Consider the following 25,912-nt stretch of genomic DNA (forward strand, 5'->3'; position numbering starts at 1 on the left):
ATGTGGTTATAGTGTATATATGTATATCTATATGTGGTTATAGTGTATATATATCTATATGTGGTTATAGTGTATATATATTTATATGTGGTTATAGTGTATTTATATCTATATGTGGTTATAGTGTATATATATTTATATGTGGTTATAGTGTATATATATGTAGGTATATGTCGTTATAGTGTATATATATCTATATGTGGTTATAGTCTATATATATTTATATGTGTTTATAGTGTATATATATTTTATCATTCTGTTTTGCACACTCTTGGTGTCAACATGTACATAGTGTCATGTACATAGTGTATATACCCCCCCCCCCACCCCACACCATCCATTTTTTAACATATTTTTTTATATACATGTTACAGGTTATATATATTTTATTATTGAATGTATCAAATGTGATGAATATTTAATGGACCACAATGGAAACAGGCCTTTTGGCTTTTTGTGCCATCCATTTGCATTTTTAAGGCATTACATGGATTCAATTATTTTAAGAATAGAATACAATAGAAAGTACTTTATTGATGCCTGGGGGTAATTCAGCACCGCAGTTCGCTCACAGTGAACAATAAACACTTAGGTATTTTTTACATGTGAATAATATAAATACAGTGTATTATACAGCATTATTCACATGTATATAATGTAAATACAATCTATTATACAGCATTATTCACATGTGAATAATATAAATACAGTCTATTATACAGCATTATTCACATGTGATTAATATAAATACAATCTATCATACAGCATTATTCACATGTGAATAATATAAATACAGTCTATTATACAGCATTATTCACATGTGAATAATATAAATACAGTCTCTTATACATTTAAGTACAGTCAAGAAGGAACATATGCATTGTACAGTCTGTACAGATGTCAATAAACTTCTCAATCAATCAATCCAGAGGGTGGCGGTAATGCGTTAGCTTAGTTTTCAACCGCCGTAAAACAAAAACGAAGAAGAAGACTTCTGGTAGGTCTACCGTTCGTGTAGAGACGAGCAACATCGCAGTGTGGCATTTAAGTTCGCGGTAATTCTTGCATTTCTAGATGTTATACTTATTGTTTGTCTTCGACATACTACACTTTATCAATGTTTCGCGTCGGGATAAACTCGACTCGTCCCGGTGAACTTCGAGGCCTCTCCGGCTAGCTTAGCTCGCCCGTTAGCTTAGCATGCTAACTGCTAACAAAGAGAGCTAAAGCGGAGAAAATGTGTAAAGTACAAATGTTGAGAGTGTTGGTGAATCAGCGACTAAAGGCGGCTGCTGAAGAAATATGTGCAGTGTTAGAAAGAACGGTAGCAGAGTACGAGAGGGAACTTTCCCGAACAAAAGATGAGAACGAGCGACTACGTCAACTACTGGACGCTGTTTTCAAGAAGCTGCCGAGGACAGGTTTGTTTACTTCTTACTCTCACATGTTAACTAACTTTATATTTCATCATCAACACGAAAAAAACCCCACTTAGAATAACTTTACTGGGCGGAGGAGCATTGTCAAGATGTGTAAGTAAGATGTGGAAATTGCATTCAATTTGTATTTATACACACTTCAGAGGCGTCAAATAGACTATATTGCCAAAAGTACTTGGCCACCTGCCTTGACTCACATATGAACTTGAAGTGCCATCCCAATCCTAACCCATAGGGTTCAATATGATGTGGGTCCACCTTTTGCAGCTATTACTGCTTCAACTCTTCTGGGAAGGCTGTCCACGAGGTTGCGGAGTGTGTTTGTAGGAATTTTCCACCATTCTTCCAAAAACGCATTTGTGAGGTCACACACTGGTGTTGGTGGAGAAGGCCTGCCTCTCAGTCTCCGTTCTAATTCATCGCAAAGGTGTTCTATCGGGTTCAGGTCAGGACTCTGTGCAGGCCAGTCAAGTTCATCCACACCAGACTCTGTCATCCATGTCTTTATGGACCTTGCTTTGTGCACTGGTGCACAGTCATGTTGGAAGAGGAAGGGGCCCACAAGGTTGGGAGCATGGAATTGTCCAAAATGTTTTGGTGTCCTGGAGCGTTCAAAGTTCCTTTCACTGGAAATAAGGGGCCAAGCCCAACTCCTGAAAAACAACCCCACACCATAATTCCTCCTCCACCAAATTTCACACTGCAGTCCGAAATGTACCGTTCTCCTGGCAACCTCCAAACCCAGACTGGTCCATCAGACTGCCGGATGGAAAAGCGTGATTCGTCACTCCAGAGGAGGTGTCTCCATTGCTCTAGAGTCCAGTGGCGACATGCTTTACACCACTGCATCCCACGCGTTGCATTGGACTTGGTGATGTATGGCTTAGATGCAGCTGCTCGGCCATGGAAACCCATTCCATGAAGCTCTCTGCGTACTGTACGTGGGCTAATTGGAAGGTCACATGAAGTTTGGAGCTCTGTAGCAACTGCAGAAAGTCTTTGCACTATGCGCTTCAGCATCCGCTGCCCCCTCTCTGTTAGTTTACGTGGCCTACCACTTGGTGGCTGAGTTGCTGTTGTTCCCAAACTCTTCCATTTTCTTATAATAAAGCCGACAGTTGACTTCGGAATATTTAGGAGCGAGGAAGTTTCACGACTGGATTTGTTGCTTTAAAAAAATGTTAGGCAATGTTTGAGGAATTAATCTGAAATAATTGTTGCACCTTGACACTTAAGAGCAATTTGTTACAAAAACAAATTCAATCTTCAAACTAATCGATTAATTGAAGAAAAAAAATTAAGAAGAAAAACTAATTATTTTTTATACACACACTGTAAGCGTGTATATAAAGTATATAATGTAGTAACAGGCATATTCATAACATGTCATACTTATATATTTTGCTCTTTTTAAGCTAGTTTGACGGACACATCAAAACATTTGCTATTTCAAAATGATGACCCAGAACCAAATATTTTTGAGCCTGAATATACAGAGGATGAGCTACAAGTTTTAGAAGCTGTGTAATACACAGCTCTAGCAAGTAGCGGTATTGCTATGTACTGAACAAGAAAAACAAACCACTAAACCCACATATTAAAACAATCACTTACTGTACAATGTCTGCTCTCACTGGGATGCCGACTGATGGGGATTTCAGGGCTGGAATAAAATGGCAGAAAAAAAAAAATCACCATTATTTTTGATTGATTGTGAAATTGCGATTATTAACAGGATTATTCATCCATTTGAAAACATGAGTATTGATTGCACCACCATACCTCAACTTTAAATATAACTTAAAAGGACAACGGATATAAATTAGTAACGGATAAACAAGTAAATGAATAGTAATAACAACAATAAATTAAATTGCAATAAAATAAAACGCTGTTTTTTTCTTAACCTTTTACATGTATTTTACCACCATAGAGTGTGTTCTTTTTGTGTCATAAATACAATTTTATAAAACACAAAAATCCTCTTTATTGGTGCTATTTTTTACAAAAATCCTCTTTATTGGTGCTATTTTTTGCAAATGTATCTACAAGTGCTCCAAGTACATTATTAGTAGGATACTTTTTTGAAAACGGTATTTTGTTAGCGCAGTGAGACCGTTATTGTGAAAGAGCTTGACGAGTTTAGAGAAGACTTGAGGCTGTTTACTTGTTTTGTTTTTTAAAACGAGCGTCAATTTCTGTCCTGTTTGTACATTGTTCTTACATCCATGATGCCGTTCACAACTACACAAGCAGATGAGATGTGTTGTGGGTGTATGGATTATTCTTGCTAGCTTTAGCTTCCTATTTTAATAGCGGTTTCAAGGGTGTTTTGGGGATGAATGAGCGACACCGGCCGGACATTTCCTTTTCCCGTTCCTCACAATGACAGCACTTCACTCACATTTTTACAGTCATGGTCAAAAGTTTACATACACTTGTAAAGAACATAATGTCATGGCTGTCTTGAGTTTCCAATAATTTCTACAACTCTTATTTTTTTGTGATGGAGTCATTGGAGCACATACTTGTTGGTCACAAAAAACATTCATGAAGTTTGGTTCTTTTATGAATTTATTATGGGTCTACTGAAAATGTTAGAAAAACTGCTGGGTCAAAAGTATACATACAGCAATGTTAATATTTGGTTACATGTCCCTTGGCAAGTTTCACTGCAATAAGGCGCTTTTGGTAGCCATCCACAAGCTTCTGCTTGAATTTTTGACCACTTCTCTTGACAAAATTAGTGCAGTTCAGCTAAATGTGTTAGTTTTCTGACAATGACTTGTTTCTTCAGCATTGTCCACACATTTAAATCAGGACTTTGGGAAGGCCATTCTAAAACCTTAATTCTAGCCTGATTTAGCCATTCCTTTACCACTTTTGACGTGTGTTTGGGGTCATTGTCCTGTTGGAACACCCAACTGCGCCCAAGACCCAACCTCGGGGCTGATGGTTTTAGGTTGTCCTGAAGAATTTGGAGGTAGTCCTCCTTTTTCATTGTCCCATTTACTCTCTGTAAAGCACCAGTTCCATTGGCAGCAAAACAGGCCCAGAGCATAATACTACCACCACCATGCTTGACGGTAGGTTTGGTGTTCCTGGGAGTAAAGGTCTCACCTTTTCTCCTCCAAACATATTTCTGGGTATTGTGGCCAAACAGCTCAGTTTTTGTTTCATCTGACCACAGAACTTTCTTCCAGAAGGTTTTATCTTTGTCCATGTGATCAGCAGCAAACTTTAGACACGCCTTAAGGTGTCGCTTCTGGAGCAAGGGCTTCCTTCTTGCATGGTAGCCTCTCAGTCCATGGCGATGCAAAACACGCTTGACTGTGGACACCAACACCTGTGTTCCAGCAGCTTCCAATTCATTGCAGACCTGCTTTTTGGTGGTTCTCACTTGACTCTTAATTATCCTGACCTAATTTTCTCTCCGCAGCAGGTGATAGCTTGCGTTTTCTTCCTGATCGTGGCAGTGACAAAACTGTGCCATGCACTTTATACTTACCAACAATTGTATGTACAGTTGCACTTGGGACCTTAAGCTGCTTTGAAATGGCTCCAAGTGACTTTCCTGACTTGTTCAAGTCTATGATTCCTTTTTTCAGATCTGTGCTGAGTTCCTTTGACTTTCCCATTGTCACATTTGTAACCTAGTCTAATGACTGCATCACATGAGTCCTATTTAAATGGGCTCAGAGAAGTCAACAGCTGTCGTCAATCATAATCACTCACATGAAGTTAAGAGGCTTTGCCATGAAGCTCATTTGATTTGATTGTAACTTTTCTACATCCCCAAAATGTATCATGTATGTTGCTGTATGTATACTTTTGACCCAGCAGATTTGCTCACATTTTCAATAGACCCATGATAAATTCATAAAAGAACCAAACTTCATGAATGTTTTTTGTGACCAACAAATATGTGCTCCAATCACTCTATCACAAAAAAATAAGAGTTGTAGAAATGATTGGAAACTCAAGACAGCCATGACATTATGTTCTTTACAAGGGTATGTCAACTTTTGACCACGACTGTATGTCAATTTCTCTGATATTCTGCATCAAACGGTGCATTCTGTGTTATCGGCCAATTGTGTGACTCTGTCCGTAGTTAAAGGCCTACTGAAACCCACTACTACCAACCACGCAGTCTGATAGTTTATTTATCAATGATGAAATTTTAACATTGCAACACATGCCAATACGGCCGGGTTAATTTATAAAGTGCAATTTTAAAATTCCCGCCACACTTCCGGTTGAAAAACTCCTTTGGATATGATTTATGCGCGTGACGTCACAAAAGCAACGGAAGTGGTTGGACCCCATCGGACTCGCTAGAAAAGCCTCTTGTTTTCTTCGACAAAATTCCACAGTATTCTGGACATCTGTGTTGGTGAATCTTTTGCAATTTGTTTAATGAACAATGGAGACTGCAAAGAAGAACGTTGTAGGTGGGATCGATCGGTGTCTTAGCGGCTAAGTACAATACTGTAATATCTGTGATATTTGCATTAGTGTACTGTGTCTTTAAGGGTTTGGGGAACGCGCATGCGCGAGTGAGTTGGCGGAGAACTTGAGTGTGTGTGAGCGTGACTTTTGGCTAACAGCAGCTCGTGTATGTGTGTGCGTTACTTTTTGAACTACAACCAGTTACCGCTTGTTAATAAAGCGATTGAGCAATTTGTTTAATGGACAATGGAGACTGCAAATAAGAAAGTTGTAGGTGCGATCGGCAACACCAACACCAGGAGGTTGTGTTGTGTTTTGAGCAGGATAACAGACGCACTACGGTGAGTCTAGCTTTGGCTTCCAAACATTTGATCGCTTGCCCGTACGTGCGTGTCGATATGTGCATGTGACGTACGTAACTTTGGGGAAATATATGTTTCTTGCCGACTCTGATGGCGGCCGGGGTGTCGTCAAAGGCGTACAACGCCCGCCGCCGCATCTAAGTTAGCTACGCAGCTAGGTTAGCTTCTGTTTTTTTAGCTTCGCCAAGCGGAATATTATTAATCGTGTATTTACATGTTCATGGTTTAATAGTATTATTGATCTTCTGTCTATCCATCCAGTCAGGGTTTTTTTAAATTTAGTTTCTATCTGCATTTGAGACTGACGCTATCGCGTTGGCTACGCAGCTAGGTTAGCTTCTGTTTTTTTAGCTTCGCCAAGCGGAATATTATTAATCGTGTATTTACATGTTCATGGTTTAATAGTATTATTGATCTTCTGTCTATCCATCCAGTCAGGTTTTTTTTAAATTTAGTTTATATCTGCATTTGAGACTGCTGCTATCACGTTGGCTACGTAGCTAGGTTAGCTTCTGTTTTTTTAGCTTCGCAAAGCTGAATTATTAATCGTGTATTTACATGTTCAGTCACTGTGAATGTCCATTTCGCGTTCTCGACTCTCATTTTCAAGAGGATATAGTATCTGAGATGGTTTAAAATACAAATCCGTGATCCACAATAGAAAAAGGAGAGAGTGTGGAATCCAATGAGCCAGCTTGTACCTAAGTTACGGTCAGAGCGAAAAAAGATACGTCCATCACTGCCTCTCAAGTCCTTCACTGTAACGTTCCTCATCTACAAATCTTTCATCCTCACTCAAATTAATGGGGTAATTGTCACTTTCTCGGTCCGAATCTCTCTCGCTCCATTGTAAACAACGGGGAATTGTGAGCAGCACTACCGCTTGTGACGTCACGCTCCTTCCGGTACAGGCAAGGCTTTTTTTATCAGCGAGCAAAAGTTGCGAACTTTATCGTCGATTTTCTCTACTAAATCCTTTCAGCAAAAATATGGCAATATCGCGAAATGATCAAGTATGACACATAGAATGGATCTGCTATTCCCGTTTAAATTAAAAATAATAATTTCAGTAGGCCTTTAAGTTAACGCGAAAATGTTGGACTTTGTTCGTTGAGTTAATTGGATAAAATGGTAAATTGTTTTGACACACACACACACACACACACACACACACACACACACACACACACACACACACACACACGCACACACGCACACACGCACACACGCACACACGCACACACACACACATTCACACACTGATGTCGGACATCTGCCACGCGAGGCGCGAACCACAATCCATCAGGAACAAGTACTCAGTGATTGCTGATAATTGATTTGGTTTACCAGCGAGGCGTTAAATAAAAAGTAGCGACCATGGTAAGATCCCAAACTTCTACTAGATGTGGTCTTGTTCTGACTTTAAACATTTCACTATTACAGGCTCGGATGTTTGCATGCATGTTAATCATTTTTATATTTTTTTTATGATCGTAATAAGCCAAAATCAAATGTAGCCTATTTCTATTCATTTGTCCATCAGTAAAATATTTTTAAAGACTACTCCAATTGTTTAGCTGACTATTTATATCAGTGTGTGGCGTTGTATTAGTGTTTTACAAGAATAAATAAATACAAACAGAATAATGCCACGTACACCATCTGATGTGTGGAGACATTTCACCCCAACCAATGTAGGCGGAAAGGCTGTGTACATTTGCAAATACTGTGCAAAGAGCTACGTCAAAAATGCCACAAAGATGCAGCAGCATATAGACAAGTGCCCAATAATATATCATTATTGTAATTCCCCATTCATTCCCATATATTCCCATTAATTCCAATGGACGGTGTCCAACTTTGAATAATCCCAAAATGTCAATATTTCCAAACTTCCCGAGCTTAACTTCCCGTGGTAAATTTCCAGAAATTTACCGAAAACCTTTCACCCCTTTGCAACCCTACTCTTGGCCTCTGACTGACTATGGAAGTGTGATTAATGATAATAGCATACAACAGCAGTTATGTAATGTTTCCAGTGTTCTTCTAAACCAGGGGTGCCCATTACGTGGATGGCGAGCTAGCGGCCGGTGGATCGCCAGCCAGGCATAAAAAAAATAGACCTAAAAATGATCGATCATCAATCTTCACCAAGACGTCACTTTCGTCACTTGATTGACATTCACGGCACCCGAGGGTCTTGTGAGATGACGCTGGCTGCTGCCAGATCATTATTAAGAAAAAACGACCGACAGGAAGGCGAGAAACACTTTTTATTTCAACAGACTTCCGCGCCGTACCTGCTGTCAAAACTCTAAAGACTGACCGCACAATAAAAGCGCTGCTTTATCCTGCCTGCGCTGACAAAATAAGAGTCTCAGAAAACTAGCGCCCACAAGCTAGCAAGCTACGGAGTTTGCCGCCAATGTGTTTCTTGTAAAGTGTATAAAAAGGATGCTCAAAAAAGTTCATTATGCCTTCTTATTCATATCCTCTTTCAAATGTTCTTGTAATCAGACAATATTTTCGGTATATTAGAATCAGAATCACAATAGTTTTTATTGCCAGTGTTTGAGAACGGGTTCACAAACTAGGAATTTTACTTGGTGCAATCGTGCAACATAAAACACATATAACACAGAATAGAATAACATGAGCTGTAACTGAGCTATCAGATCTTGTTATTGTTCATGTGCCTGATGGCCGAGGGGGAAAAACTGTTCAGGTGGCGGGAGGTGTGGGTCTGGATGGACCGTAGTCTCCTGCCTGAGAGGAGAGGGGAGAATAGTTTGAGTGATTAGATGGAATCTTTACCTGACATGTTTTGACTGTCATCTGCAGTCTTCTTCAGAAGGGTCACCTGACCCCTGACCACTAACTCATCTAGTATACCGAAAATATTGTCTGATTACAAGAACGTTTGAAAGAGTGTATAAAAAGGAGTATGGAAGCTGGACAAATAAGATGGCAAAAAGCAACCACTTTCATGTGGTATTAGACAAAAAGGAGGACTTTTTTTCTCCTCCATTTGAAAATGTGGACGTTATCATCACTACTGTCTGATTCCAATCAATGCAAGTAATCAGAATCAGGTCATAAACCAACTTATATTCTTGTCTTCATGAAAGAAAGGAATGGTAAACAGGCTTGTATTATCATTAAACACCTTTAACTTGTTAACAAAAACCTCTCTTTCATAAATAAATCAATATAAATGATAAATATGAATCAGGTAGATCCCCTCCACTTGGTCCATTGAAAAGTAGCTCACCTGCAAAAAAGGTGTGGGCACCCCTGCTCTTCATATTGGTCAAAAGGAATATAGCTCACCAAACCAAAGCAAATTTAAAGGCCTACTGAAATGAATTTTTTTTTATTTAAACGGGGATAGCAGATCCATTCTATGTGTCATACTTGATCATTTTGCGATATCGCCATATTTTTGCTGAAAGGATTTAGTAAAGAACATCGACGATAAAGTTTGCAACTTTTGGTCGCTGATAAAAAAAGCCTTGCCTGTACCGGAAGTAGCGTGACGTCGCAGGTTGAAGGACTCCTCACATTTCCCCATTGTTTACACCAGCAGCGAGAGCGATTCGAACCGAGAAAGCGACGATTACCCCATTAATTTGAGCGAGGATGAAAGATACGTGGATGAGGATCGTGAGAGTGAAGGACTAGAGTGCAGTGCAGGACGTATCTTTTTCGCTCTGACCGTAACTTAGGTAAAAGGGCTCATTGGATTCCACACGTTCTCCTTTTTCTATTGTGGATCACAGATTTGTATTTTAAACCACCTCGGATACTATATCCTCTTGAAAATGAGAGTCAAGAACGCGAAATGGACATTCACAGTGACTTTTATCTCCACGACAATACATCGGTGAAGCACTTTAGCTACGGAGCTAACGTGATAGCATCGTGCTTAACTGCAGATAGAAACAAAAGAAATAAGCCCCTGACTGGAAGGATAGACAGAAGATCAACAATACTACTATCAGGAGACACTGAACCAAACACAGGACCTGTAACTACACGGTTAATGCTGTGCCGCCTGTCGAAGCCTAGCAAGGCTGTTGCTAACGACGCCATTGAAGCTAACTTAGCTACGGGACCTCGTCAGAGCTATGATAAAAACATTAGCGCTCCACCTACGCCAGCCCTCATCTGCTCATCAACACCCGTGCTCACCTGCGTTCCAGCGATCGACGGCGCGACGAAGGACTTCACCCGATCATCGATGCGATCGGCGGCTAGCATCGGATAGCGCGTCTGCTATCCAAGTCAAAGTCCTCCTGGTTGTGTTGCTGCAGCCAGCCGCTAATACACCAATCCCACCTACAGCTTTCTTCTTGCAGTCTCCATTGTTCATTAAACAAATTGCAAAAGATTCACCAACACAGATGTCCGGAATACTGTGGAATTTTGCGATGAAAACAGAGCTGTTTGTATTGGGATACAATGTGTCCCAATACTTCCGTTTCAACCATCGACGTCACGCACATATGTCATCATACATAGACATTTTCAACCGGAAGTTTCACGGGAAATTTAAAATTGCACTTTATAAGTTGCCAACACATGCCGTATTGGCATGTATTGCAATGTTAAGATTTCATCATTGATATATAAACTATCAGACTGCGTGGTCGGTAGTAGTGGCTTTCAGTAGGCCTTTAAATAAGCCCAACATTAGTGTCCCTTTTGAGGGTTTCCTTATTTGCTTTTTGATTTTGGTTGTTCTGCTTTCATTTTTCTCTTGAATGTTCCTTTGTGTTTCTCCCACAGTTGATTTCTTGCAAGATTTGCAAGGGGATTTCGTAAATCACGTTTGATTTATTTTTGTCCTGTTCTGTTGTGTCCCTGGGGTGTACACGCAGCTGTCTTCTTTGTATGTAAGGCTTTACTGCTAAGGTTATTTTGTCTTTTTTCATGACAACACATTATCAGAACATGTACTGGTGAAGGACAAGGTCTTATTCGATTGACTAAAGCTGGACTTTTCTAAAGCGTTTGTTTGTTTTCTTTTCTCCGGTAGACGGCTTTGAAGAAAATCTTCCTGAGCAGCAGGAGTGGTATTCCAGGATGGAGCAGGAAGAGGCACAGCCAGCGCAAACTAAGGAGGATGAGGAGTACCCACAACTTAAAGAGGACATTGAGGAGCCACACCTCATTCACATTAAAGAGGAAGATGAGGAGCCACTGCCCCAGCATATTAAGGGAGAAGGGGAGGAGCCACAATCCCAGCAAATTAAAGAAGAAGATGAGGAGCCACAGCACCCTCACATTAAAGAGGAGGAAGATGAGGTGCCAGATTCCCCTATGTCAAAGAGAAAAAGTCACAGCCCGTCTACCTTAAAAATTAAGAGGATGAGCCACAAACCCCCTCAAAATAAAGAAGAGGAGGAACACAGCATGAGTCAAGACGAGGAGCATCTTGAAGGACTGGAGGAGGTTGATGTCACCAAGATGCCATTGACCGTTGTCATTGTGAAGAGTGAAGATGATGAGGGTGAAGGTGAGGAGAAGGGAGAGGCGGAGCCTCCAACTCCACACATGACAACAGAAGCTGATGGAGACCACTGTGGAGGATCACAAGCAGACAAGCTCTTCGCTCCACTATCAGATAGTGACGACATAACGTCACACTCTCCTGACACTGATGATGAAGAAGATGATGACACTGATGATGAAGACTCTAAAGCTGACATGACATGTCACTCTGACAACAAACACTTGAAGTGCTCTTACTGTGACAAAACGTTTAATCACCGTGGTCATCTGAAAACACACACGAGAACGCACACTGGAGAAAAACCATTCAGGTGCTCAGTTTGCAGTAAAAGCTTCTCACGAAAGGCAAGTTTGAAAATACACACAAGAATACACACAGGAGAAAGACCATTCCGCTGCTCAGTTTGTAGTAAAAGATTCCCTCTAAAGCAACGTTTGAAAGTACACATGAGAATGCACACTGGAGAAAAACCATTCCTGTGTTCAGTTTGTAATAAAAGATTCCGACTCAAGCAACACATGACGGAACACATGAGAATGCACGCTGGGGAAAAACCTTTCATCTGTTCGGTTTGTGGGAAAGGTTTCGTGCGGAAATTCGATTTGAAATTACACACAAAAATCCACGCCGGAAACAAACCTTTCAAATGTTCGGTCTGCGGCAAAGGTTTTATACAAAACAGCGATCTGAAATTACACATGAGAACGCACACCGGAGACAAACCCTTCATGTGTTTAGTTTGTAATAAGAGATTCACTCAGAAAGGAAATTTGATGACACACACAAGAACACATACCGGAGAGAAAGTGTTGAGTTGCAGTGTGTGTGATGAAAAATTCTCATATAAGTACCAGTTTAAGAAACACACGTGTGCTGGTGAGAACAGCAGCAGCAAATGAAGATGCAGGATTTGAAATAAGCTGTCAAAACTTTAACTTTGACTTTCTAACATCAGCACATGTGACATGTGTGACATCATTGTGTGCGGAACACAATCTTGTTAATATGATTTTAACATTTATCGATTAGATTTGCTAGACCACTGCTTGTATGTGTATGTATGTATGTATGTATATTTATGTACAATTGTCCTTGAAAATGTGCAAGCGGAAGCTTTCGTTTGACTGTGGAAATTAATTACGTGTCCCATGATGACACTGCCAAGTGGAAGCATGTAAATATTAAAAACAAGAGGACCTAACATAGATCCTTGAGAGACACCACATGTGATGTGCTTGTATCCATACTTAGCAAGAATATTGTGTCTGAGTGATAGGAAGTGAACCACTTGTGAACAGTACCAGCAGGTGTTTGAGTCTATTTCAAAGAATGAGGTGATCTACTGGATCAAAGGCGGGACTAAGTTTCAGTAGAACCAAGACTGACACTTTTTGAGGATCAACACCCAACCTGAGATAATTTACTATCTTTGTAAGTGCTGACTCTACTGTGGTTCACCTTATATACAGACTGGAAAGTCTCTAAAATATTACAATTATTTAAACATTATATCGCTTTTTAAACACCAGTTTTTCCTCAAATTTGACCTTAAACTGACCTTGATACTGTTCTATAACAGCAGTTTATAATAGTGTCATCAAATATTTTAAAAAATGGGTGTCATGTGATGTAAAAGACATGTGATACCAATTATTAGCAGTGAAGGAGGCCGATGAATTATGTTTGAAGCTGATGTTTTTTAGTAAAACTTAACATATTAAATATTATAGCAGACTTCAACACTTAACTGGAATCTATTCTAAAGACGTATACAAATTTGAATAAATAAATATCTCCATGAAGTTTTGTATCTATGAAATAATTTGTATCCATTCCACGCAGACAATGAAATGTTTTTTTATCCCTGAATAACGTCAACTGTGATGGGTGAAAATACTCCAATACACAAGTGTTGATAGTTGATATTGACAGATGGCAACATTGGCTAGTGGGCAGCCTGGGACGGAGTCAGCAATCTGTTCCTGTCTGTGGCCGTGCTGCCCACCTCCAAATCTGGCGGCCGATGGCTTGAGGCCACTGTGGTGTGTGTGGATGTTGAAATGGTCTTTTGGTTTGTTTCCGTGATGCAATCGTATGTGCAACATTTATATTATTTATTGCTCATTTTTGGGTTTGACTTTTGTAGCTGTATGTAGAAACGACGCTGCTGAAATGGTAGCTGGTTGCATCAGCTCTGTGCTCTCAATGTATTTTATGTATTGGGTTTTTTACACCTTATTTTTTGTGGACTTTTTGTATTAGCACAGCAACCACATAATTTGCCTACATCTCCCTAATATTGCTCAAATATGTCCCATTTTGCCAACCAATAACGCCGAGATCATTATACATGCATTTTTTTACTTCTCGTCTTGTTTACTGTGACGTCTTATATTCTGGTCCCTCCATGTCCAGCAATAAAGGAATGCAGTTGGTACAAAATGTGGCTGCTAGACTTTGGACAAGGACAAAAAAGTTTGATCATATTACGCCTATACTGTATATACCTTTATATACACACACATATATATACCGTATATATACACTACCGTTCAAAAGTTTGGGGTCACCCAAACAATTTTGTGGAATAGCCTTCATTTCTAAGAACAAGAATAGACTGTCGCGTTTCAGATGAAAGTTATCTTTTTCTGGCCATTTTGAGCGTTTAATTGACCCCACAAATGTGATGCGCCAGAAACTCAATCTGCTCAAAGGAAGTTTTGTAGCTTCTGTAACGAGCTAAACTGTTTTCAGATGTGTGAACATGATTGCACAAGGGTTTTCTAATCATCAATTAGCCTTCTGAGCCAACGAGCAAACACATTGTACCATTAGAACACTGGAGTGATAGTTGCTGGAAATGGGCCTCTATACACCTATGTAGATATTGCACCAAAAACCAGACATTTGCAGCTAGAATAGTCATTTACCACATTAGCAATGTATAGAGTGTATTTCTTTAAAGTTAAGACTAGTTTAAAGTTATCTTCATTGAAAAATAAGGACATTTTAATGTGACCCCAAACTTTTGAACGGTAGTGTATATATATATATATGTGTGTCGAGGTTTCTGTGGTTTATCCATTATACAGTGCTCAATACCGGGGTAGAGCGGATAATACCACAAGAGGCTATATCATCCCTGCAGGGAAACCTGCAAAACAGGCTTGTAGGGATGACATAGCCTCTGTGTTTTTTCCTGACCTAACGTGTGTATATGTATATATATATATATAAAACTAAAGGGTACCCCGCCTTCCGCCCGATTGTAGCTGAGATAGGCTCCTGCGACCCCAAAGGGAATAAGCGGTAGAAAATGGATGGATGGATAACTAAAGGGTTTAGTGCCATCTTGCTGATTGTATTGTACCTAATATTCGGTACGGAAATTTAAGTTCCAAAAACGTGGGCTTATTAGTGACCCTCTGAGCTCCTCAAAAAAGCCTGAAGGCTATGCAGTGTTTTCTATTGGGGCTCCAAAACTCTGGAATGTTCTACCACCAATAGTTTGAGACGTTCGCTCAGTAGAAGCAATCAAGTCCCGTCTTAAAACTCACTTCTATACTCTAGCTTGTGCATACATGGATCCTGTTTAGACCAGTTGACCTGCTGCTTCTCTGTTTTGACCCAGAGGACACCAGGTGGTCAGGGATCATTTCTGGAGAGGTCGCAGTCTGGAGGACTGGGTGAAGAATTGTTTAATTATTTATATTATTTTGACATTGTTTCAAGTTGTTGTGCACTGGGGATTAGATCGTAAACTTGTGTTTTTTCTTGAGTGTGATGCCATGTTTGTTGCAGATATTTGAAAGAAAAAAACCGACCTCTCTCATTATTACATACAGGACCCCCAAACATAGCTGGCCCTGTCTATGCCTGTAACAGTTGAGTTGTTTCGTTTTATTGACATATTGTTTCAGGTGTTTGTGCACTGGGGATGAGATTGTCGTGTCTGACCCACACTCCGGAGCAGTAGGTGGCGGTAATGCACCATTAAGAACGCCAAACACTAAACAGAAGTCCGTCGTCCTTGCGCATGCGCCTACTGAGCCGCTTCCGGTAGACGGAGCACTGGTGTAGAGACGAGCAACATAGTGTGGTCTCTATGTTTGTGGTCATTCCTGCATTTATAGCTTTCTACTTATTTGTTTATCGCACGACTAACTACATTTTGTAAATTTTTTCGTGTCAGGATAAACTCGCCTCGGTGAACTGAAGCTTTTCAGGCTAGCTTAGCTCACTAGTTAGCTTAGCTCACTAGTTAGCTTAGCGTGCTAGCCGCGGAAGTTGTCAACACATCGCTAATCAGAGAAAATGTGTAATGTACAAATGTTGAGAGTGTTGGTGAATCAGCGACTAAATGAGGCTGTGGAAGAAATATTTGTAGTGTTGGAAAGAACGATAGCAGAGTACGAAGATGAACTTTCCCGAACAAAAGAGGAGAAGGAGCGACAACGTCAACTACTGGACGCTGTTTTCAAGAAGCTGCCGAGAACAGGTTTGTTTACTTCTTACTCTCACATGTTTACTAACTTTATATTTGTTAGCAGAGATGTGTCGACTGCAGTCCTCGCGTGGTAAAATCTCTGAGGCCTCGGTTAGCTTTATGTTACCATCTCTTATGTTATGATAGTATATATCTGTATCATGAATCAATTTAAGTGGACCCCGACTTAAACAAGTTGAAAAACTTATTCGGGTGTTACCATTTAGTGGTCATTTATACGGAATATGTACTTCACTGTGCAACCTACTAATAAAAGTCTCAATCAATCAACGGGTCGGTTTTGACCCATGTCTTAAATCAGCTGTAAAATACACTAAAAACAATTATCTATCGTCCAACTTGTATCTCATCTCTTGGTTACCTTGTTAGGCTTCCTTATCCATGAAAATATTGGTTTTAATTAGAGATGTCCGATAATATCGGGCTGCTGATTATTATCGGCCGATAAATGCTTTAAAATGTAATATCGGAAATTATCGGTATCGGTTTCAAAATTATCGGTATCGGTTTCAAAATTATCGGTATCTGTTTCAAAAAGTAACATTTATGACTTTTTAAAACGCCACTGTGTACACGGACGTAGAGAGAAGTACAGAGCGCCAATAAACCTTAAAGGCACTGCCTTTGCGTGCCGGCACAGTTACACAATATCTACGGCTTTTCACACACACAAGTGAATGCAAGGCATACTTGGTCAACAGCCATACAGGTCACACTGAGGGTGGTCGTATAAACAACTTTAACACTGTTACAAAGATGCGCCACACTGTGAACCCACACCAAACAAGAATGACAAACACATTTCGGGAGAACATCCGCACCGTAACACAACATAAACACAACAGAACAAATACCCAGAACCCCTTGCAGCACTAACTCTTCCGGGACGCTACAATATACACCCCCCGCTACCCCCTACCCAAAACCCCAACGCCGCCCACCTCTACCTCCTCATGCTCTCTCAGGGAGAGCATGTTCCAAATTCCAAGCTGCTGTTTTGAGGCATGTTAAAAAAATAATGCACTTTGTGACTTCAGTAATAAATATGGCAGTGCCATGTTGGCCTTTTTTTCCATAACTTGAGTTGATTTATTTTGGAATACCTTGTTACATTGTTTAATGCATCCAGCGGGGCATCACAACAAAATTAGGCATAATAATGTGTTCATTCCACGGCTGTATATATCGGTATCGGTTGATATCGGAATCGGTAATTAAGAGTTGGACAATATCGGGATATCGGCAAAAAAGCCATTATCGGACATCTTTAGTTTTAATATTTTTGTTGTGAGCCATTGGGCCTTTTTTTTGTCAGTATATCCCTCGATATCAATTTAAAAAATGGTAAAATGAACCTCAAGAGAATCGTATTAATAAATAAAAGGTTGTTGTGTTACCTGACTATTACTGAGGGGTATTAGAACACATCTCTTGAATAAATGTGTTTTATTTATTTTTTCATTTGAATAATTTTAACTATAGTAACATCTATGGTGTTACGGGTCAATTTCGACCCATATATATTTACTTCAAGAAATAGGCTAAAAAGTATTTTTTTCAGGAACAGAACTTTAATACAAACACAAAATGAAAAGCAGAACAAGTCATAACACAAAATATAGATTTGCAAGGTCAAACAACCAATCAAGCAAATCAAACCAATAGAAATAAATTACTAGTTGCAAAACTAATAAAAAACAAAATCAGAGTAAAAGTCTCTGTGTGCAAGAACTTGCATGTGTATGTGTGTGAGTTTAGATGCATGTGTGGCAAAAAGTGACACTTTTAGTGTGTTCTTTGCAGAGATATTTCTTGCAGTTGAAGCACAATACGTTTGTCTTTCTGTCCTTACTGCTTGGGCAGACCTGGCACCTCTTTCTTTTAGAATCAGGTGGCCTGAGTGGGGTTGTGGCAATGGCTGTTCTAGTTGGTGTTGAGGCAGAGCTGGCTGAGGAGGATGCTGGCGCGGATGCTCTTTGTGGTGCTGATGAAGTGGACGGAGTGCTAGGCGAGCTCTGCAGCTGTCTGACCAAGGCTGCAGTGTCTGGGTCTCGGGGCACCCATACCCTTTGCTCAATGTGTGGCTTGACAAGGGAATTTCCCAGCTCCTCATGAAACATTCTCCGCTTGTTTTTTTTGGTTGAGGTCCACCCTTGGTGGATGTGGGTCAACAACACAAATGTATTACATGCAGACATATCGAGGATGTTGTAAAACACAACCATTGGCCATCTCCTAGTCATTCGCTGGCAAGTGTAAGTGGCAGTCAGGTTGTCCACTTCTCCTTTGTTTTTGTTATAGTCGAGGATAATTGTGGGCTTTTTGTCACTTCCTGATGACACAGCTGCATCTTTGTGAAGAATAGACATTAGTATCACATTCCGTTTTTTTGGGGGGACAATAGAGACAACAGTGGTGGTGTCTGTAAAAGCAAACTTTGAGAAAAGCGGAGCCTTGTCCTTCACCTGCAAGATTTCAGCAGGCAGCTCAGGTTTATTTTTCTTCACTGTGCCCACCATGGTAAGTTTCCTCCTGAGAAGTTCTTGTCCAAGGTCATAGCTGGTAAAGAAATTGTCACAAGTGATATTGTGACCCTGCAGTCCAGTAGTTATATCAAGGACCACACATTTTCCTTGGTTTTTCTCAGGGATGCCACTAGTAGCTTTGCCTGTGTAAATCTGTAGATTCCAGGCATAGCTGGTTTTTGCATCACAGGCTGCCCAGATTTTTAAGCCGTACTTCCCTGGCTTACTGGGTATGTATTGTCGGAAGGGGCATTTTCCTGGGAAAGGGACAAGACGTTCATCCACTGTCACCTCTGGCCCTGGGTTGAACATCAGTGGAAGGAGCTGCACCCATCTGTCCCAGACATCCCTGATGGGGGCAAGCTTGTCAGATCTTGCTCTGGTATCTCTGTTGTCAAATCTGAAGACTCTTGATATCATATGAAAGGCTCGGATGTTTGCATGCATGTTAATCATTTTTATATTTTTTTTATGATCGTAATAAGCCAAAATCAAATGTAGCCTATTTCTATTCATTTGTCCATCAGTAAAATATTTTTAAAGACTACTCCAATTGTTTAGCTGACTATTTATATCTGTGTGTGGCGTTGCATTAGTGTTTTACAAGAATGAATAAATACAAACAGAATAATGCCACGTACACCATCTTAAGTGTGGAGACATTTCACCCCAACCAATGTAGGCGGAAAGGCTGTGTACATTTGCAAATACTGTGCAAAGAGCTACGTCAAAAATGCCACAAAGATGCAGCAGCATATAGACAAGTGCCCAATAATATATCATTATTGTAATTCCCCATTCATTCCCATATATTCCCATTAATTCCAATGGACGGTGTCCAACTTTGAATAATCCAAAAATTGTCAATATTTCCAAACTTCCCGAGCTTAACTTCCCGTGGTAAATTTCCAGAAATTTACCAAAAACCTTTCACCCCTTTGCAACCCTACTCTTGGCCTCTGACTGACTATGGAAGTGTGATTAATGATAAGAGCATACAACAGCAGTTATGTAATGTTTCCAGTGTTCTTCTAAACCAGGGGTGCCCATTACGTGGATGGCGAGCTAGCGGCCGGTGGATCGCCAGCCAGGCATAAAAAAAATAGACCTAAAAATGATCGATCATCAATCTTCACCAAGACGTCACTTTCGTCACTTGATTGACATTCACGGCACCCGAGGGTCTTGTGAGATGACGCTGGCTGCTGCCAGATCATTATTAAGAAAAAACGACCGACAGGAAGGCGAGAAACACTTTTTATTTCAACAGACTTCCGCGCCGTACCTGCTGTCAAAACTCTAAAGACTGACCGCACAATAAAAGCGCTGCTTTATCCTGCCTGCGCTGACAAAATAAGAGTCTCAGAAAGCTAGCGCCCACAAGCTAGCAAGCTACGGAGTTTGCCGCCAATGTGTTTCTTGTAAAGTGTATAAAAAGGATGCTCAAAAAAGTTCATTATGCCTTCTTATTCATATCCTCTTTCAAATGTTCTTGTAATCAGACAATATTTTCGGTATATTAGAATCACAATCACAATAGTTTTTATTGCCAGTGTTTGAGAACGGGTTCACAAACTAGGAATTCTACTTGGTGCAATCGTGCAACATATAACACAGAATAGAATAACATGAGCTGTAACTGAGCTATCAGATCTTGTTATTGTTCATGTGCCTGATGGCCGAGGGGGAAAAACTGTTCAGGTGGCGGGAGGTGTGGGTCTGGATGGACCGTAGTCTCCTGTCTGAGAGGAGAGGGGAGAATAGTTTGTGTGATTAGATGGAATCTTTACCTGACATGTTTTGACTGTCATCTGCAGTCTTCTTCAGAAGGGTCACCTGACCCCTGACCACTAACTCATCTAATATACCGAAAATATTGTCAGATTACAAGAACGTTTGAAAGAGCGTATAAAAAGGAGTATGGAAGCTGGACAAATAAGATGGCAAAAAGCAACCACTTTCAAGTGGTATTGGACGGAAAGGAGGACTTTTTTTCTCCTTCCTTTGAAAATGTGGACGTTATCATCACTACTGTCTGATTCCAATCAATGCAAGTCATTAGAATCAGGTCATACACCAACTTATATTCTTGTCTTCATGAAATAAAGGAATGGTAAACATGCTTGTATTATCATTAAACACCTTTAACTTGTTAACAAAAACCTCTCTTTCATAAATAAATCAATATAAATGATAAATATGAATGAGGTAGATCCCCTCCACTTGGTCCATTGAAAAGTAGCTCGCCTGCAAAAAAAGGTGTGGGCACCCATGCTCTTCAAAAAGGTCAAAGGGAATATAGCTCACCAAACCAAAGCAAATTTAAATAAGCCCAAACTTAGCAAAAATGGCTCCTTCGTGTCCCTTTTGAGGGTTTCCTTATTTGATTTTTGTTTTTGGTTGTTCTGCTTTCTTTTTTCTCTTGAATGTTCCTTTGTTTCTCCCACAGTTGATTTCTTGCAAGATTTGCAGGGGGATTTCGTAAATCATGTCTGATTTATTTTTGTCCTGTTCTGTTGTGTCCTTGGGGTGTACACGCAGCTGTCTTCTTTGTATGTAAGGCTTTACTGCTAAGGTTATGTCGTCTTTTTTCATGACAACACATTATCAGAACATGTACTGGTGAAGGACAAGGTCTTATTCAATTGACTAAAGCTGGACTTTTCTAAAGCGTTTGTTTTTTTTCTTGTCTCCGGTAGACGGCTTTGAAGAAAATCTTCCTGAGCAGCAGGAGTGGTCTTCCAGGATGGAGCAGGAAGAGGCACAGCCAGCGCAAACTAAGGAGGATGAGGAGTACCCACAACTTAAAGAGGACATTGAGGAGCCACACCTCATTCACATTAAAGAGGAAGATGAGGAGCCAATGCCCCAGCATATTAAGGGAGAAGGGGAGGAGCCACAATCCCAGCAAATTAAAGAAGAAGATGATGAGCCACAGCACCCTCACATTAAAGAGGAGGAAGATGAGGTGCCAGATTCCCCTATGTCAAAGACAAAAAGTCACAGCCCATCTACCTTAAAAATTAAGAGGATGAGCCACAAACCCCCTCAAAATAAAGAAGAGGAGGAACACAGCATGAGTCAAGACGAAGAGCATCTTGAAGGACTGGAGGAGGTTGATGTCACCAAGATGCCATTGACCGTTGTCATTGTGAAGAGTGAAGATGATGAGGGTGAAGGTGAGGAGAAGGGAGAGGCGGAGCCTCCAACTCCACACATGACAACAGAAGCTGATGGAGACCACTGTGGAGGATCACAAGCAGACAAGCTCTTCGCTCCACTATCAGATAGTGACGACATAACGTCACACTCTCTTGATACTGATGATGAAGAAGATGATGACACTGATGATGAAGACTCTAAAGCTGACATGACATGTCACTCTGACAACAAACACTTGAAGTGCTCTTACTGTGACAAAACGTTTAATCACCGTGGTCATCTGAAAACACACACGAGAACGCACACTGGAGAAAAACCATTCAGGTGCTCAGTTTGCAGTAAAAGCTTCTCACGAAAGGCAAGTTTGAAAATACACACAAGAATACACACGGGAGAAAAACCATTCCTGTGCTCAGTTTGTAGTAAAAGATTCCCTCTAAAGCAACATTTGAAAGTACACATGAGAATGCACACTGGAGAAAAACCATTCCTGTGTTCAGTTTGTAATAAAAGATTCCCTCTCAAGCAACACTTGACGGGACACATGAGAATGCACACTGGGGAAAAACCTTTCATCTGTTCGGTTTGTGGGAAAGGTTTCGTGCGGAAATTCGATTTGAAATTACACACAAAAATCCACGCCGGAAACAAACCTTTCAAATGTTCGGTCTGCGGCAAAGGTTTTATACAAAACAGCGATCTGAAATTACACATGAGAACGCACACCGGAGACAAACCCTTCATGTGTTTAGTTTGTAATAAGAGATTCACTCAGAAAGGAAATTTAATGACACACACGAGAACACACACCGGAGAGAAAGTGTTGAGTTGCAGTGTGTGTGATGAAAAATTCTCATATAAGTACCAGTTTAAGAAACACACGTGTGCTGGTGAGAACAGCAGCAGCAAATGAAGATGCAGGATTTGAAATAAACTGTCAAAACTTTAACTTTGACTTTCTAACATCAGCACATGTGACATGTGTGACATCATTGTGTAGGGAACACAATCTTGTTAATATGATTTTAACATTTATCGATTAGATTTGCTAGACCACTGCTTGTATGTGTATGTATGTATGTATGTATATTTATGTACAATTGTCCTTGAAAAGGTGCAAGCGGAAGCTTTCGTTTGACTGTGGAAATTAATTACGTGTCCCATGATGACACTGCCAAGTGGAAGCATGTAAATATTAAAAACAAGAGGACCTAACATAGATCCTTGAGAGACACCACATGTGATGTGCTTGTATCCATACTTAGCAAGAATATTGTGTCTGAGTGATAGGAAGTGAACCACTTGTGAACAGTACCAGCAGGTGTTTGAGTCTATTTCAAAGAATGAGGTGATCTACTGGATCAAAGGCGGGACTAAGATCCAGTAGAACCAAGACTGACACTTTTTGAGGATCAACACCCAACCTGAGATAATTTACTATCTTTGTAAGTGCTGACTCTACTGTGGTTCACCTTATATACAGACTGGAAAGTCTCTAAAATATTACATTTATTTAAACATTATATCGCTGTTTAAACACCAGTTTTTCCTCAAATTTGACCTTAAACTGACCTTGATACTGTTCTATAACAGCAGTTTATAATAGTCTCATCAAATATTGTAAAAAATGGGTGTCATGTGATGTAAAAGACATGTGATTCCAATTATTAGCAGTGAAGGAGGCCGATGAATTATATTTGAAGCTGATGTTTTTTAGTAAAACTTAACATATTAAATATTATAGCAGACTTCAACACTTAACTAGAATCTATTCTAAAGACATATACAAATTTGAAAAAATAAATATCTCCATGAAGTTTTGTATCTTTGAAATAATTTGTATCCATTCCACACAGACAACTAAATGTTTTTTATCCCTAAATAACGTCAACTGTGATGGGTGAAAATACTCTAATACACAAGTGTTGATAGTTGATATTGACAGATGGCAACATTGGCTAGTGGGCAGCCTGGGACGGAGTCAGCTATCTGTTCCTGTCTGTGGCCGTGCTGCCCACCTCCAAATCTGGCGGCCGAAGGCTTGAGGCCACTGTGGTGTGTGTGGATGTTGAAATGGTCTTTTGGTTTGTTTCCGTGATGCAATCGTATGTGCAACATTTATATTATTTATTGCTCATTTTTGGGTTTGACTTTTGTAGCTGTATGTAGAAACGGCGCTGCTGAAATGGTAGCTGGTTGCATCAGCTCTGTGCTCTCAATGTATTTTATGTATTGGGTTTTTTACACCTTATTTTTGTGGACTTTTTGTATTAGCACAGCAACCACATAATTTGCCTACATCTCCCTAATATTGCTCAAATATGTCCCATTTTGCCAACCAATAACGCCAAGATCATTATACATGCATTTTTTTACTTCTCGTCTTGTTTACTGTGACGTCTTGTATTCTGGTCACTCCATGTCCAGCAATAAAGGAATGCAGTTGGTACAAAATGTGGCTGCTAGACTTTGGACAAAGACAAAAAAGTTTGATCATATTACGCCTATACTGTATATACCTTTATATACACACATATATATATACAGGTATATAATATACACTACCGTTCAAAAGTTTGGGGTCACCCAAACAATCTTGTGGAATAGCCTTCATTTCTAAGAACAAGAATAGACTGTCGCGTTTCAGATGAAAGTTCTCTTTTTCTGGCCATTTTGAGCGTTTAATTGAACCCACAAATGTGATGCTCCAGAAACTCAATCTGCTCAAAGGAAGTTTTGTAGCTTCTGTAACGAGCTAAACTGTTTTCAGATGTGTGAACATGATTGCACAAGGGTTTTCTAATCATCAATTAGCCTTCTGAGCCAATGAGCAAACACATTGTACCATTAGAACACTGGAGTGATAGTTGCTGGAAATGGGCCTCTATACACCTATGTAGATATTGCACCAAAAACCAGACATTTGCAGCTAGAATAGTCATTTACCACATTAGCAATGTATAGAGTGTATTTCTTTAAAGTTAAGACTAGTTTAAAGTTATCTTCATTGAAAAATAAGGACATTTTAATGTGACCCCAAACTTTTGAACGGTAGTGTATATATATATATATATATCAATTATGAATATGTTTGTATATTGTGTTTTTGTTAAGATGGTACTGAAATTAGGGTGTTATTCATTTTTATTTAAACATCTGTTGTACTGGATTTAAGAACCGACATATTTCAGGTTTGGGACTTCCCAATGTATTTAAATGTTTTGCCAATATTATTATATAGCAAAATATATATATATATATATATATATATATATGTGTCGAGGTTTCTGTGGTTTATCCATTATACAGTGCTCAATACCGGGGTAGAGCGGATTATACCACAAGAGGCTATATCATCCCTGCAGGGAAACCTGCGAAACAGGCTTGTAGGGATGTCATATAGTCTCTGTGTTTTTTCCTGACCTAACGTGTGTATATGTATATATATATATATATATAAAACTAAAGGGTACCCCGCCTTCCGCCCGATTGTAGCTGAGATAGGCTCCAGCGCCCCCCGCGACCCCGAAGGGAATAAGCGGTAGAAAATGGATGGATGGATAACTAAAGGGTTTAGCGCCATCTTGCTGATTGTATTGTACCTAATGTTCGGTACGGAAATTTAGGTTCCAAAAACGTGGGCTTATTAGTGACCCTCTGAGCTCCTCAAAAAAGCCTGAAGGCTATGCAGTGTTTTCTATTGGGGCTCCAAAACTCTGGAATGTTCTACCACCAATAGTTTGAGACGTTCGCTCAGTAGAAGCAATCAAGTCCCGTCTTAAAACTCACTTCTATACTCTAGCTTGTGCATACATGGATCCTGTTTAGACCAGTTGACCTGCTGCTTCTCTGTTTTGACCCAGAGGACACCAGGTGGTCAGGGATCATTTCTGGAGAGGTCGCAGTCTGGAGGACTGGGTGAAGAATTGTTTAATTATTTAAATTATTTT

At 40.0% G+C, this 25,912-nt stretch overlaps 2 protein-coding genes across 2 annotated transcripts; both read left to right on the plus strand.

Moving 5' to 3' along the window:
* The first annotated feature begins 992 nt into the window (after positions 1-992).
* Positions 993-13,271, plus strand: LOC133632651 (zinc finger protein 771-like). Its single transcript, XM_062025206.1, has 2 exons — positions 993-1,421; positions 11,292-13,271. The coding sequence occupies exons 1-2, from the start codon at positions 1,238-1,240 to the stop codon at positions 12,665-12,667; spliced, it is 1,560 nt and encodes a 519-aa protein (XP_061881190.1). The 5' UTR covers positions 993-1,237; the 3' UTR covers positions 12,668-13,271.
* Positions 13,272-15,839: 2,568 nt separating this feature from the next.
* LOC133632650 (zinc finger protein 771-like) lies at positions 15,840-24,322 on the plus strand. The gene is made up of 2 exons (XM_062025204.1): positions 15,840-16,266; positions 21,500-24,322. Exons 1-2 carry the CDS (start codon positions 16,083-16,085, stop codon positions 22,873-22,875), a joined length of 1,560 nt encoding a protein of 519 aa, XP_061881188.1. The 5' UTR covers positions 15,840-16,082; the 3' UTR covers positions 22,876-24,322.
* The last annotated feature ends 1,590 nt before the right edge of the window (positions 24,323-25,912 follow it).

Source organism: Entelurus aequoreus, linkage group LG17, assembly GCF_033978785.1.
Source record: "Entelurus aequoreus isolate RoL-2023_Sb linkage group LG17, RoL_Eaeq_v1.1, whole genome shotgun sequence".
In the NCBI taxonomy this organism is placed as follows: domain Eukaryota; kingdom Metazoa; phylum Chordata; class Actinopteri; order Syngnathiformes; family Syngnathidae; genus Entelurus; species Entelurus aequoreus.

Bases quoted from the DNA above. Each gene is read 5' to 3' on its own strand.
- LOC133632651 (XM_062025206.1), top strand. From the start codon at position 1,238: ATGTGTAAAGTACAAATGTTGAGAGTGTTGGTGAATCAGCGACTAAAG. The intron at 1,422-11,291 runs GTTTGTTTACTT...TTTCTCCGGTAG, and splicing joins CAAGAAGCTGCCGAGGACAG to ACGGCTTTGAAGAAAATCTT.
- LOC133632650 (XM_062025204.1), top strand. From the start codon at position 16,083: ATGTGTAATGTACAAATGTTGAGAGTGTTGGTGAATCAGCGACTAAAT. The intron at 16,267-21,499 runs GTTTGTTTACTT...TGTCTCCGGTAG, and splicing joins CAAGAAGCTGCCGAGAACAG to ACGGCTTTGAAGAAAATCTT.